Source organism: Protomyctophum bolini (assembly GCF_963924005.1).
Source record: "Protomyctophum bolini genome assembly, chromosome: 23".
Taxonomy (NCBI): domain Eukaryota; kingdom Metazoa; phylum Chordata; class Actinopteri; order Myctophiformes; family Myctophidae; genus Protomyctophum; species Protomyctophum bolini.
This window is the reverse complement of record NC_137884.1, coordinates 18,018,960-18,035,074: the sequence shown is the minus strand read 5'-3', so window position 1 is coordinate 18,035,074 and position 16,115 is coordinate 18,018,960. Positions and strand designations below refer to the sequence as shown.

General features: G+C 41.7%; 1 protein-coding gene across 2 annotated transcripts; it reads right to left on the bottom strand.

Annotated features, from left to right (window-relative positions):
* Positions 1–3,279: 3,279 nt before the first annotated feature.
* mest (mesoderm specific transcript) lies at positions 3,280–15,756 on the bottom strand. 2 transcript variants are annotated; one of them, XM_080757210.1, is made up of 13 exons: positions 15,613–15,756; positions 15,115–15,270; positions 14,341–14,420; positions 13,094–13,171; positions 12,189–12,325; positions 11,846–11,904; positions 11,523–11,563; positions 11,340–11,410; positions 10,372–10,473; positions 10,191–10,267; positions 9,057–9,120; positions 8,657–8,806; positions 3,280–3,484 (listed from the first exon to the last, which is right to left on the bottom strand). In XM_080757210.1, the coding sequence occupies exons 2-12, from the start codon at positions 15,266–15,268 to the stop codon at positions 8,689–8,691; spliced, it is 981 nt and encodes a 326-aa protein (XP_080613336.1). In that variant the 5' UTR covers positions 15,269–15,270; positions 15,613–15,756; the 3' UTR covers positions 3,280–3,484; positions 8,657–8,688. The 2 variants fall into 2 exon arrangements, with proteins under 2 accessions (XP_080613336.1, XP_080613335.1); XM_080757209.1 differs by lacking the exon at positions 3,280–3,484 and having other exon boundaries at positions 6,958–8,806.
* Between the last annotated feature and the right edge of the window lie 359 nt (positions 15,757–16,115).

Sequence of the window (16,115 nt, the reverse complement as noted above, 5' to 3'; positions counted from 1 at the left end):
TGAATGTAATATTTGACCTTTACAGTCCATGAGGACATAGTTCATATGTTTTGTACTTTTAACCTAAGCTGCATTGAAAAAGATTTTCTTACATGTAATAAAATGTCCTCTGATTCATCACATTGTCTACACGTCGCACATTCTAAGCATGTCATAAGACCATCAAGAGATGGTGTAAAGCAGTGGTTTTCAACCCTTTTCATATGAAGGCCCATTATTTATTGGGTATTTGAGCCACGGAACCTTTGATGACATTTAGCCTCTCAGACCCAAAACTCGCGAATATTTTGTTGTCGTTGGATAAGATCTTGTCCACAATTCCATTCTGTATTGATGTTGGTACCATTAGGAGAGAGAATACGCTCTCAAGAGTTAAAGATCATAATAAGGGCCTATTTGGTTAACAACTCTCCGTCAATTAGCTGGGGTCCACCTGGAACCCCCTCAAGGCCCACTGGTGGTCCCCGGACCACTGGTTGAAAACCACTGGTGTAGAGGTAAATAATCATAGAGTATCTAAAGCCATGGGGGACCCCAGTCAACAAAGTGTATATAGGGTTTAAATCAGTGATGGGAGATTAGTCGGCAAACGCATCGGTATCGGCCGATTCTAGTTGTTTTTAGATTAATCGGCATCAGTTCGATTAATCAATCAGACTGATTAATTAATCTGTCCGATTAATCGTTCTGTATTTACAGATAAACAAGCCCAAAGTAACAGCTTGAACAGATCTACAAGCTCACAATATTAAATATAAAAAGGTATTTAAGTTCAATCTGACTTGCCTTAAGCCCCATTCAGACCGAAGAAGCTGCTTTAAAAAGCAGAAGCAGAACTCTAAAAGACGCAGCTTTTTTTTGAGAAAGTGGGCGTGTACAAGGTACCTGTCACTCAAGCTGCCTGGACTGGCTGTCTGGCTTTGAGACGAGAGACGGGCAGTTTGAGCAGATGCGCATTTGAAAGTCTAAAATGTAAAATAGCGACTGTAGAGGAGAAATAATGATATATTTAGTTACATCATAACCTATTCATGGATGAATAAATAATATAATCTTGGTAAACTTGTTTGTAAATAACCGAACGGACCGGATCTCAATCCTCCCCGTCTTCAGTGTTCATGTCTCCCCCCCACACTCCGCTCTCCTCTCCCCCCTAGGCCACGAGCGAAACACTCCGGGTTTTTTTTTAAATGGCGGCTCTGTATGTAATGTTAATGTTGATTTAGAAAGAGCATACCGTAGAAATACAATTGTATATATCCAGCACGTCGTAAAAGCAATTAAAACAGCTTATGTTTACGTGCGGTTTCCGGACATTCAGTTCCAAGTCTCCCGTGGAAGAGAGCCCCTATCTCGGCGCTGTCTGAAATGATTCCCTCAAATAAATATATGCGATTGGTTTATCGATTCAGAACGCAGCAAACCAATCACAAAACATGGGCAACATATTGCATAAATAGAGGGGGTACATACAACTGATATAAAGGCTATTAATTATTTTTTAAAGGTATGATTCACGGTGCCCACGTTTCAACAATCAACATACAATGCAGCGACACACACACACACACACACGAAAGTGGACCGACTTCTGGACCCTGTGGCCCGGCCCGCGGAGGACCCCCTAAGTTGAGACTGGGTGTCGAGGAGCGTACACCAGTGGTCAACGCCCTGTGCTCAGGGCGAGGTCCCGCGACAAGGGCAATTAATTTTAGTGCGATGAAACGTCCCGCAAATCGTCTCCGAGCACAGCTCTCCTCGGCGTTCCAGTACTGGGGACTACTGTACTGTGTGTGTGTGTGTGTGTGTGTGTGTGTGTGTGTGTGTGGGGGGGGGGGGTACATACAACTGATATAAAGGCTATTAATTATTTATTTTAAAGGTATTGATTGACGGCGCAAAAGCTTCAACATACTACCGAGAGACACACGAGGATCGGCACAGAAACGCGCTGAGAGCGGGCTGCTCAGGTCCCCTCTTCTCGGGGAAGGTTTTGGCGAAAACTCCGACACAACTATATATTGTTTAGTTGTTTGTCTATCTATCTATATCTGCTAATTTATCAACCGTGTGTGTGTGCACTGTTTAGTCCATCAGCGTCAGCGACGGATAGCGTTCTGGAGAGTTCAGTTCAGTAGTCCATCCATAGCTTCGATGAGAACCGGAGGGGGGGGTGAATGCACGATGACTTGTCCCCAGAAACGTGACACTCGCGACGGCACACGGAACACAACCTGTTTTCACCGCTTCGACAACTTGTTTCTCATATAAACTTTAATTTCTATCACAAAATATGCTATGGTCTTGCCAAATATCCATTCATATTTCATATACAGCCCATATTTAAAAAGTTTATTTTTTAATGCGGACAATTGGCTCGGACAGCTTTTCCAAGGCTTTTTGGTTTCGTAAAATGAGCTCAACTCCGCCTCCTCAAACCACGCTGTGCTCTGATTGGCTACACGCAGATTTTTAAAGCTCCAGCTTTTAAAAGCTGCTTTAAAGTTAAGGTTCGGTGAGAAAAAAAAAAAGCAAAAACAAAAAAAAGCTAATCTTCCAGCTTTTAAACGCAGAAGCTGTTCTGCATAGAGATAACATGGGACGAAGAAGCAGAAGCTAGCTTCTGCTTCTGCTTCTTCGGTCTGAATGGGGCTTAAGCCTGCAGTGCAGATACCCTGTTACATAGATTTCTTTTCAGAATAGACAAAATTATAAAAGAATTATACGTTTTTTATTGTACATACCAGCAGCAGTTGGTCTCAAAATACAGTATCTCGCCTATAAGGGAGAAAAGAAAAAAGAGGGGGTACAAACATTTTTCAGTTTTTTTCCCCCTAGAGGACAACCTCCTACAGAAGGAGACATTGAACCCCAAATTGCTCCCGATGTGCTGGTTGGTGCCTTGCATGGCTTCCGCTGCAATCGGTGTATGAATGTACAGTATGTGTGAATGGGTGAATGTAATGCACTATGTAAAGCCTTGGATAAAGGCACTATATAAATGCACCATTTACCTTTTAGGATAGCAGCCTGGTCTGGGCAACCAACACCTCATGGTGTCTCGTCTGGGGGTAACCTCTGTAGGTTTCTGAAGTATTGTATGATTGATTCCATTTTAAAACAAATTTACCGTTGGAGAATAGAAATAATTATTATAATTTTTCAATACAGAATGAGATCATAAACGACATTGGTAATATCAGTTATCGGCCATAACAGCAATTCATTAAAATGTCTCATCGGCACATCCCTAGTTTAAATGGTTCAATGTTAGTGAGACATTCAGGACACATTACAAGTAATAGTAAGTATCACTATCACAATCACAATCGTTTTTTTTTGTTTTTACACAAATGAGGAATTTGTCTTGGTAAAGTTGAATGTACTGTAGTTGAATATAGAAACATCTCACTTATTGATGTCACACGCAGATGGACAGGCATGGACTGAGATGCACTCAGCGTTGATCTGAAATCAGATTAATCTGCAAAGAAATTCAGAGTTAGGGAAAATAATATTCATAAAATAACTGAATTTGGTTGAATGTGAACACTAGGGGGTGGCACTGTGCCATCAGCGGGGAACTGATTCTGGTATACTCATCGTCAGGGTACATTTCTTAAAATAAAAAAGAAAGGGAAAAGGGACATTTTTGTGTCAACTTAATTAAACCTTATAGTATACACAATAATACAAATAGAGGATCTACAAGCTTACAGTGCATCACATCTGCTATTTTCGCTAGTGTCGTGTTTAATTAATTTAAAAAATGAAAAGTCAATAGAGGTTTTGAAAAATTTCCCCAACGGATGCCAAGCTTAGCGTGGTTAACGTGCATTAAATACTTTTTGAAATGTCTATGAGGAAAATGAACGGGGAATCATTTCCTGGGCCCTGGTAGGGGGGCGGGACTGCGACGCTCTATAGGGTCCACCATTTTCAATTAATGAAAACATTAAGAGACGTACGAATATACACAACTATATAGTCAAAACAGGAAATCATCATAGAGGAGGTAAAAAGGGAAAAGAAACATATACAGTGAGGGGGAAAAGGGGTGGGGGGGGGATTCAGATTTTACGGGGGCCAGTTTCGAATTGCAGCTGTCCGTAGGAGCCCTTTGAGAGCAGTTTTGAAGGAGTCAAGTGATTTGCATGTCTTAATGACTGTTGGTAGGGCGTTCCACATTTTGGTGGCATAGGAGCGAAATGAATTTAGTCCCTTGTTTGTGCCGAATCTGGGTTGCAAATAGTTTGTTGAACTCCCTGGTGTTGTGGGTGTTCGGGGAGTGAGGCCAAATAGTAGCCTGACCAGTTTGTTTTGAGAAGTTTGGAGCCTTGATTTAAGGGCCTTAGAGGTGCTGTGGTACCAGGAGGTGCATGGTGCATGCATAGTCGAAGAAACCTTGTAGAGTCTTCAAGGTGTTTTTGTTGACCAGTGAGGAGATCCTGTATAGGAATCTTGTTCTTTGGTTGACTTTTTTTTTATCACTGGAAAGAATTGCCTCCAAGATGGAACCTAGGTAGGTAATTTCATATTTCCGTGTGATGATAACATTGTCACTCACTCTAACCAAGAAGCCATCTGCCTTGCTGAGATTACTATTTGATCATTGTGAATCACAATGCAGACCGGTGACTAGGAGTGAACCGTGTACTCCAACCACCTACAGATTTGGTCTGAGTACGGTTCACTTCAGAGAGGTCTGGTCTGGGACTTCACACGTGTTCATTCACACACGCAGGGCCGGATCTACCATATGGGCACTTTGGGCACGTGCCCAGGGGCCCTTGGGCAACAGGGGCCCCTCAAAAAAAAAAGAAAAAAAAGAAACGTTTTTTTTTTTTTTTTTTTTTTTTTCACAGAAAATTTCCCTGCTAATCGGAATGAAATAAATGGTGTCTAAAAAGATGAGTGTTTTATTGTTGGTGAGAAGGGGAGCTGAAAAGTGCAATTGTGTGTAAAGCAGCAACAATGTGCTAGATTCGCTGTCACTCCAGGGTTTCCTGCACAATGTTGTTGGCATGGCGCTGCGCCATGCTTGAAATAAATCGTGCCATGCCAAAGGGGGCTAGTGAATCATGGCGTGTGTGTGATATGAAATGTCTAGTACCTCCCCAGTGCCTCCCCAGTGTCTGCCCTGCAGTGTCTGCCCAGTGTCTGCCCAGTGCCTCCCCAGTGCCTCCCCAGTGCCACCCCAGTGTCTGCCCTGCAGTGTCTGCCCAGTGTCTGCCCAGTGTCTGCCCAGTGCCTCCCCAGTGCCTCCCCAGTGTCTCCCCAGTGCCTCCCCAGTGCCTCCCCAGTGTGCCCCTGAGTGCCTCCCCAGTGTCTCCCAGTGCCTCCCCAGTGTCTCCCCAGTGTCTCCCAGTGCCTCCCCAGTGTGCCCCTGAGTGCCTCCCCAGTGTCTCCCCAGTGTCTCCCCAGTGCCTCCCCAGTGTCTCCCCAGTGCCTCCCCAGTGCCTCCCCAGTGTCCCCCAGTGTCCCCCCAGTGTCTCCAATAGCAATACAAGAGCAATAATACGAATTAATCTTAATTTATTAATCTTATTTAATTAATTAATCAAATTCATGAATTCATTAATCAAAATTTTCGACGCGCGGCCTTAGGCCGCGCGCCAGAAGGCCCCCCCGCGCCCAGCACCATGCCAAAGCTTTTTCCTGCACGAAACACTGCACTCTGGGGGGGGGGGGGGGGGGGGGGGGGGTAGGCGACCGGAAATAGGCCAATGTAACGGCATAAAACTGCCACAAAACAGCAAAATTGTTGCGCGAGCGTGAAGGGGGGCCCTTCGAGCTTCAGTGCCCAGGGGCCCTCAGAGGTGTTAATCCGGCCCTGCACACACGCACAAAGATAATGTTGCATAATTCACTTCCGGGGATAAAAGAGTCCAAAAGGGTGAATTACTTTTCTTTTTTGTTAAAGGCTATATACATTATGTGAAAACACCCTCCAGAGGAACCACATTAATTCATTGTTTCATTTCTGCGGATCATGTTCCATTAAATTGTGGTATTTCTCGACTCAGGGTTCAACCATTCAACCGCTCGCTAATACCTTCACGTTCTTTATCCTGTCGTTTGGATAATAATAATATTGCCAAAACACTATATTCCAAAAATAAATGATGCTCTTTCTTGGAAATGCAGCTCTCGTCTTCCACCCATAGAGAGAGCTGCAGTGCTGTAGTTTCCCCGCAGAACGGAAGGTTCTCAGGCCACTAGTCCACACTATTTGTATGGTAAGTGCACATTAATGGGCGGTAACCCCTTTTGGTGTTTTAAGCATTATGTTATGCTTTAGGTGTTGAAAAATAGCAGATCTACAAGCTCATAGCGCAGCACTTGGTCTGTTATTTTAGAAAAATCATGAAAATGTGGCACAAATCTTTGAATATATATTCTTTCAGAGCAATTGTTTTTAACTCAAATCTTTGCTTCTGGGGGGGTCCCTGGAACAACATATTTTCAGATGGGGTCACGGCCAATTACAGATAATTCTAGGGGTCCTTGACATGAAATAGTTTGAGAACCACTGACACAGAAACATAGGTACGGTATTTCTGTCAGGATTTAGAAGGCTGGTATACTAGTGGATAGTTGGTATACTATCCAACTATCAAAGAGTTATAGATGTTTAACCTATAGGGCTGCAAAAACAGTTAATTGAACTAAGTGAAAAAGCGTGACAAAAAAGCGCAACGGAAAAGTGACGGAAAAGCGTCCACACTAAATGACATTGAATAATCTCATTGTACTAAACGCATCTTTTCTCATTTACATTCCACCACCTGCAAAACAGACATATATATTTGAAAGACATTACCGTATTCTAAATAATGTTTTCAATATTATCATCATGTTCTACATTTCTGCAGTAAGTAACTATATTGAAATAGGAGAATATTTACAATAAAATGAAACAATCATTCACTTCACCAATTTCAGCTGAAACTTCCGTTCCTTTTATTAAACACACAAGAGTGGACAATTTCACATGTGCAGGGGTGGAAAAAGTACTCTGACATTTTTGTACAAATGTGTATTTTGTCCAATCCGTTTTCCTGCTCTTCTATTGAGGCATTTAGATCTTGTGTCTAGGTCGGAGACGACTTTTGACACTATCCTGTTTGAAAAGAATATGTACTTGAGACCTATAGTTTCAAATCCGGGGTAGAATGGGAAAGTTACATAGGAAAAGTAGCAATACCTCTATGTAGAAGTACTCTGCTACAACTCAAAGGTCTGGATTATCAGTACAAGTACAAAAGTATTGGCAACAGATCGTCTGTTTTTGAATAGTCCAAAGTGTAAAGTGGAGCTTAATTGTGAAAGTATGGTAAATCTGCAAAGTAAATAGTAACTAAAGTTTTCAAATAACTGTAGTGGAGTAAAAAATAAACTTTAGTACAGTACTTGAGTAACCACTGAACAACACATGTGAGAGATAATGAGAGATCATGTCACATTCCACCACGTTTTCTTCTCCATTAATTCAATAATCGCAAGGCAAATGTTCTGGGATATACATTTCATTTGTTTTTAATAATACTAAATTAATCCATTAGTATGGTTAGCCAATTAAGCGTTGTTTTATACCTCATTTTACAACGGTGTTGTACAAAAAAAATGCGAATTGCTGCTCATCCCTGAAGTCACAACAATTTCAGTTTCCTGAAACCCACAGAGAAGTTTGTCTCAGATGGAAGTGGAAGGTTTGTGAGCATATGTTCTTACTGGGTGATGTGGAGACAATTGCTGTGCAGACTGCAAGGGATGGATTAGACCAGTGGTTCTCATAAGGTTCATACATTTGTATTTCAAGGACTCATATAACTCTATAACTAACTGCTTACTATAAATTGCTGAAACCAAATGGACCCGTAATCATTTATGTGATGCTCCATGTTATTAAGCATTTCCGCAACAAAATACTACCTTAGTTATTATGTTCACTCCCTGCTGACAGGAGCCCATTGGAATACACACAGTGATACAGTGAGTGAACACCATAGAGCTATAAAGGATAGAGACCGAACCGGTGTGCTAGCCCCGCCCCCAAGCTATTAATTTCAGTGGAAATTGCTCAGTGGCGTTTTGAAGCACCCGGAAGACTTGCCGGAAGTATAATTATAACTCAATGGCTCGAGCGAGCGGAAGTTTAGCCTAGCCTAGCCTCCGGACCTCAATTTTGAGGTCCGGGGCTTACGCATGTGACGTCATGAACGTCCGTCCACCTCCATTAAAGTGCTGCAATTCCACATTTCGCCAGTAGGTAGTGGCATCTTCAACGTTGGATAGCCTTACGGGGGGGGCTTGGTGAACACAGACCAATTGTGTTTGCATAGACACTCAAAAAGGTCTGATGCAACGGAGGATTGGTGGTAAGTAGGCCTCTACCACTGCGTCACCCGAGCGCCAGGTACATCTATATTCTAATGAATATGGCAGAACTTACAGTCAGAATGCTATTAGGGGAAACCTTTGTTAACCTGCGGGGGAAATTCATTTTCAGCTTCACCCAGCTGATGGCTACTCAGCTAGATTTACAGTTAAAATTGACAATGTCCAGAGCATCTTACAAAAACAAGTTAAAACATTTTAAGGAGATCAACCTTGGGAGGCGTGGAGATTGTAAAGGTGGTAGAAATCCACATACTTTAGGGTGTCTGTGTGTCAGGAGTTGGTTCTTCAGAAGGAGTTGATGAAGTTGAAATATGCATTGATGAAGCCGGTGGAGTCCTCCAGCTGTGGATAGTGACTGATGTGTTCGTCCAGGATGCTGACTGTTGATCTCTGGACGAGCCGCCTTCACAACAAGAGAGAGAGAGAGAGTGTTCAATTCTGTTTCAATATCTGGAACTGAGGAATGAGGGTCAATTTTCTGGGGCGGGGGTCCATGCCTCTGTTTTTGATATTCCCCCTCTGGTCATAAATTGTTATGGATATATTTTTATTTTGGACTCAATAATCTGGCATCGGTTTGTCTGGTTCTACTGATGAGTGTGACTGAGAGAATTTATACACAATTTACTATTCTAGGTAATAATATCACTCACTTGTAAAGGCTGATGAACTGGGGATGAGGGTTGACTGGATCCAGTGGTCCATAGATCATGTGCACTGAAGGAAGCCCAGGATGAAATAAGAAATACTGTAGTGTATAAAAAAAGGCATTTTCGTGTAGAAAACTTTTTAAATGGCAAAAAATAGTCAATCTACAAGCACTCAACGCACCACACACGCCGAGTGCTTTTAGATGGACTATTCTCGCTGTTTTCGAAATAGGACTTCGGTGGTTACTTACGGAGCTACAGATTGACTAAATGGTACATTTATATAGCGCCTTTATGGGCGCTTTACATAGATTGTACATGACATTCACCCATTCATACACTGATGGCAGCGGAAACCATGCAACGCACCAACCAACACATCAGGAGCAATTAGGGGTTCAGTGCCTTGCTCAAGGACACTTCAACACTAGCCTCGATAAATTAGCCAGTCTTTCATTTCGTCTGACTTCAAGACTAACTCTGGGGGAGCCCGGGTTCGAACTGGCAACCTTGCGGTTACCATCCAGCCACTCTACCACTGAGCCACCGCCGCCCTACAGGAATTAGCCTCACAGTCTAAGCAGCTTAGCCTCAGCGCCAGTCAGTTGTAGTGCCAGCAGTTGTACTGTATGTCCACAAGGAAATATTTGGTACGGAAGATAACTATACCAATAACGATGTGAATCATCCACACTAAAGAAGCTTAATGTTCTGTATATATTAACGTGATGTCCAGTAGATTCAGATCAATTTTGATTGTGTGTCAGTGTTTCGATCATTCACCAAACAAGTCTGCTGGGTAATATCTCATTATGAATATTCATAATTGATATAGTGATATGAAGCTACAGTAGATATATTATGGGATTTCATATGTTATATTGTGAAATAAAGTGTTGTCTTTTCTTGGTTAATCACATCATTTTGGAAATTATTTTTGGTAAATCTTTGAACATTTTAAAAGAACATTTATGTTGTCGTACTAATACGATAGTGTCGTCACAAAATCGAAAATATTGTGATATTTGACCCCCTGATATAAAAACATGAGGTTTTTCAGAAAAAAATACATTTTAAAAAGTCATTTTTTAAATTTCAACGTCAGGCCTGAATGGGTTGTACTTGGGGGTTACTCACATGGGACGAAGCTGGACGTGAGAGCACCCACCCACCGATCTCTGTGTTTTGACCTCTGGTTAATAAACTGCAAAATACTGTGAGAGACAGACAGACAGAGTGAGTGAGGAGTAAAACATAGAATGTATAAAGTATCTATTCCACTAAAACACAAAAGAGCAGCACACATGCTACGGCCTACCTGTCCAGAACCAGGTTCCCGTCATTGAAGCGCAGACCGGTCCACATGTCCCAGAACTCTGCGTCTGTAGGCTGAGTGTACGGACCGAACACGTCCCCAATTCTACCAACAAAACAAACCAGTGTTACAGTATATGAGAAAAATACATATGAGAGCACTGACCACCACGGCACAATGCATTATAATGCACACATTAAGGCTTCTTATAAATGTTTATAAATTGTGCATAAGAACTTAACAAGGTTTATGAAGTACTGTAAGCGCTGGTCATAATGCATTATAAGCTCAGTGGAACAGCACATTACTACCAGGTAACATTTTACACTATTTGCCACACACGCAAAGTCTCGCGATCTTGTGCTTGCAACCGCCTTTGCCAAAACGAGATCTCTCGGGTTTGATTAATGTCATTTAATCCAGAATTAATAGTATTTTATTTACCGATTTTAGCAGCCATCGTTAGCCTCCGGTAGATCCCATGGTGTGTAGTCATCGAATATCCAAAATCTCCTCATGCACGCGCACGTACGCGATCTAAAGCATTTTAGGGCTCAGTTTGAGATGAAGGACCATGTTTAGAGCTTGATAAAACATTAATTCCAGGTCACGCTATAAAAAAAAAATAGTCCGGGCGGCAGATCATGGCCGTGAGCGAGCCTGGAGCCACAACGGAGGGCAATCACTTCCGGGTCGGCCCGATGAGGGCTCTTTTCTTTGTTTATGTCGCGCATTTCACTGGCACTAGCCTCACGTTACCGCCTATCGTAGCATATTTATAATGCATAATAATGCACTTATAAGGCTTCATAAAACTTGTTATAAATGTTCATAATTGTGCATGACAACTTATAATAATGACAATTTATAACTGACTTAGCTATGGTAGTTATGTGCTGTAACCGCTTATATTATTGCGCGCATGCGTGTGTGCGTGCGTGTATGTGTGTCTGTGTTTCAGGACTGCTCACCCCTTTGTGAAGAGACGATAGGTGGTGAGTCGAGTCAGAAGTGGAGACAGATATGTGTAGTCCTTGAGTAGCTGTAGGTGACAGATATAATATGCTCCATTTGAAGAAGAAGAAAACAGCTACCCACCCACTGAATTAATTTAATTCAAACAAACAGATGTAAATAAGAAAAGTACAACTCACTGTCTGCAGCAGCCTTGGATAATGTGTTTCTGGGAATATTCCTAGTGGGGGGGGGGGGGGGGGGAATAAATATATATATAAGAAAACATATTTTTCTTGATATGAAAAAGGTTGAAACCACTGCTGTAGGGACTAGGGAGATGCCCAGCAAATATTTTATTATTGTGTCATAAATCATAATAAGAACTGTGTTCTCATGGATATGAAGAATCAATGGGACTTTCACCCGAGTCGTGACCCATACAAATGTGACTGCTTGGGAAACATCATCATTGGCTTTCATCTTTCTACTGAATTCTGACAAATAATAAATTGTTCTGTACCTCCATTGGACAGACAGAGGCTGTTGATCGTCAGGTGGCCTGTCCTGTTCTGGTCACTCCTAATTGAGAGTGTGACATATAGTGTAGAGTGTTAGCAAATATAGTGGCACTCAGTTAAAACGCCTTCTAAAACCCAACCTAAACATTTCTGAAAACGTTCAAATAAATGAAGTTGCTATACGAGACACAGAGGTGTCTCTATATGAGACACAGAGGTGTCTCTCTATGAGACACAGAGGTGTCTCAATATGAGACACAGAGGTGTCTCTCGGTATGAAAGGCATAACAACGTATAGGTTACACCAGGTCTAAATGGGTTAATAGTAATACGCACGCAACCTGCCTGTAGAGCAGCTCCAGGGCGACAGTGTCTCCATAGTCGTGGGACAGAAGGTTGACCCGCTGGTCTGTCAGTCCAAGATGGCTGACCAGAGCCTCCACCAAGGAGGCCTGCTCAAAGATAGAATACTTGTGTGGTCTCTGGGATCGAAAGGGGAGGTGGACGACAGACGCAAGTTGAGTTAAGAGGTACTGTATATGGCCCCTTCCTCGCACTAGTAAATAACTTGCAGTTCCAAGCAATTCCAGATTGAATGAGTTTAATCCTGGATCTGAGCATGCTACTGTAGATTCCCGACGCAGCTGGGTTGTTCAGTATATTTATTATTAGGAGCCATGTGTGGATGCACTACCACGTCTATTATGTTTTGGGTGACCAATGACCATGCCATGTTGTCTTGTCTTGTCTTGTCTTGTCGTACGTTTGTCTTGTTTTTGTTTCAAAACTTGATTCAGGTTATGTGGTTTGTATTAGTGTCGCTTCCATGTTAGCATAGGACTATGCAACTTCTTTTTTTTTTTTTTTTTTTATGCTACCACAATATTTTGTGTATGGACTCACAACATTTTGTTATCTTTTATATGTTTCATATGGGTGTGTCACATATACTGTCATTTGATTTACTGTATACCCTGAATCTTGAATAAACAAAACAGTGTTACTGTATGGAGGTACTGTATGTACACCAGAACATATACAGTCATGACAAGGGGACAGGCACCTGGTACCAACTCACTTGGGGAGGTTAGCACTAACTTAGCAGAGACATGCAGAAAAATGTTAAATAAAAAAATATACATAATGGGGAGCTTGAGCTTCTTCTAAGTTCTATGCCGTATAAGGGTGTTCTTTAATTTGTGACACAATGATACTAGAGGCCATTCTCTGTGGTTCAGTTCTTTACGTACTGGTTTGTCACTGAAGCCAAAGCCCAGGAAGTCCAGAGCGATGACTCTATGGAAGCGATGAGTTAGTGGCTCCCAGATCTGGAAGAAAAGGTCATACAGGTATCGTTGCTGTCGGGCAAAAACCTTGTATTTTATTTATTTCTATTTATGTTTGTAAATGTATGCCCTACTTCAGTGGTTCTCAAATGGGGGTACGCAGAGGTACTACTGTACAGAGGGTACGTGAGAGAAAGAGCAAAATTGAGAAGCTGGACACTCAGGACTAAGTTAAAGTCTTCACTCCTTTTCTTATTTGTAATGTTATTCTTCAATAGGTGAGTTATACAAAAATAGCAGATATGGCCTGACAGCGGGTCGCATGTTCGAGTCCCGTTCATGACTACCTTTGCTGCATGTCTCTCATCAATAAAAGGCAGAAAAGCATAAATAAAAATATTAAAAATAATTGTGACCGTAGATCGCATTTTCTATGAAAACCTGAATCTCCCGTCCGTCAGTTAGTCACCCCGCTTCTCCATATATGGTCACGCCTCGTGACATCACACCTCCATATATGGTCACGCCTCATAACATCACTGTGACATCACGCCTCCATATATGGTCACACCTTGTAATATATAGCAAAACATAGCATATACCAAGCTCTTGAGCTTGTATATCTGCTATATCACTGTAGTATGGCAAAGTAGGGCATTAATTTACAAAAACTAAAAAGTTAAAATATGAAGTCATGATGTCTCTGCCGGACAGCAGCGATATGCTAGATATAGTTCTCTCTATGTGGTCAAGAAAAGGGGGTACTGAAGCACAACAAGATTGAGAACCACTGCCCTACTTCATACTACAGTGTCGCACAAAATTAGTAAACATACAGTAGCCAATGTACAAATTATTTTACATTTTATTTTGTAAAATAAAAGTTGCACAGCATGTCTTTAAGGCAAGCTGTAGATTTGGACACTAGGTGATGTCACACTTTATGATAAACATTCATTAGATTAACAATAACTTTGAACAAAACCCGATTCTTTTTTTTTTTTTATCCCACAATTTTGTAACCCATTTTTTCACCCAGTGTCAATTAGCTAATGTAATCCTGTGCGCTACACTTCCTCTGCCAACCTTGGGGGGGGGGGGGGAGACCAGGGGAGACCAGTTCCTTTCCCCTCCATCAGGCGCCCCGGCTGGCCAGGGGGAGGTCCAAAACCCTATTCTAATATATTGACATAAATGATTGTGTGAGTTACCTTGTACCAGTCATAACTGGAGGTAGGGAATCCATGGAGGAGAATGATGATGTCTACATTTCCTAAAGCACCATACGAATCTGTCAAAAGAATTAAGAAAATAATAATAATAATATGAAGTAATATATAGTAGCTCAAAGGCAAGCCTTTAAGCAAGACAGTATTCCACATACAGGAGCCATAGAACACCCTGCTTCATTTCTGGTCGGGCGCATCATGCGCGGCATTAAATGTGATAAATGCTCCGTTTGTACTCGCCCATTAAATAATTCCAAAGACGTGGAGTGAAATATGGTCCTCTAGTTTCATATCCATGTCAAAGTTCTGGCAAAAAACGTGAATTTAGTCAATTATCTCCACTTTTTCAGGAGATGCACACGGACGTCTTTCTCTCCGGGCAAAGGAGCCCGGAATGATCGATGGACTGATTTTACAAATACGTCCCGTTTACGACAGACGTCATCAATTATTTGACCTTATTTCATTTGGTGACATACTATCTGCTGATGCGCCCTTTCTTCTTCTTCTTTTCATATATCAGATATACAAATGTTTTATCCCCAATGTTTTACCATTTAAGATTTTTTTTTTTTTTTAACTTTTCTCCCCAATTTCTTGTTGTTATGCCAATTTACTTTTCTCCCCAATTTGTGTTGTTATGCCAATTGATTCCTCCCCACACACACATTTATATGTTGCCACTGTCATCCTATTGAACCAGCTAGTGAGGAGCCCTCACCATTCCCCCATAATAATAATTTGTCTGTAGGCTACCTCTGTAGAATATGTTATTGCCTCTGAAGTTGAAGGTATCGCCAGCATTGTGCCATTTCTGCAGAGCAGGTGACAACTGGGGAGGAGGGATGTGGAGATACACTGCTAGCAGAGGGATGAAGATCAGACCCACGTGAATCCACCATTCTCTCATCTCTGCAAGAAAAATAATGCATGCATGTCGGCTGACTGACTGTACGTCTTGTAATAGTACTTGTGTGTGTTATCAACACTTCAATCAACTTGTAAGTGTACGAAATACGAATACACCAAATGGAAGCCTGAAGGCTTAAGGTCCATTTGGTTACATAGATTAACTCTCGGGGTGTAGTAGGATTATATAATTATATGGCACATGAAGCAATTCAGCCAGACAGACAGGACTATTGACCCGTTTAAATGCTGTACATATACACACCTCTGATAACAGTTGTGATAACACAAGATCACACGACACAAAACGTTGATAACCATCAGATTCCGGTCGGTAATACTTACTGAATTATTGTGCCAATGCGCGTCATTACACTGCATTTCAGGACTTTTAACCATAAACTATTAGTGGTAAATATTAAAACCTCAAGTGGATATTCTTATCACTGCAACACCTAGGGTTCAACCGTTCAACCAGCAACATTGAGGAGGACAGTCCCAGACCTCAAACTGAGCCGTCAGTGTGATCCGGTTTAGGAAACAAAAATAAAAGATTCCGGATTCGCATTGTCGTCAATAAATTATCAATTAGTTTAGTCTCGCCAACAGTTAGAATTAAAAGGTCAATGTGGATATATATATATATACACCACACGATTCTTATAGCACAAGAAACTAAACGATTTGCACAAAACTAGTAAACACACGTTTTAAACGAGGGGAATCGTTTTGACGGTGCACGACGCCCGTTTCCGCCATGGTTTCCGCGGTTGGGTTGGCTATATATATTATTATATATCCGCTCTAGACCGGATCAGAAAACGGAAAAGCGAGTTGATCAGTCTGTG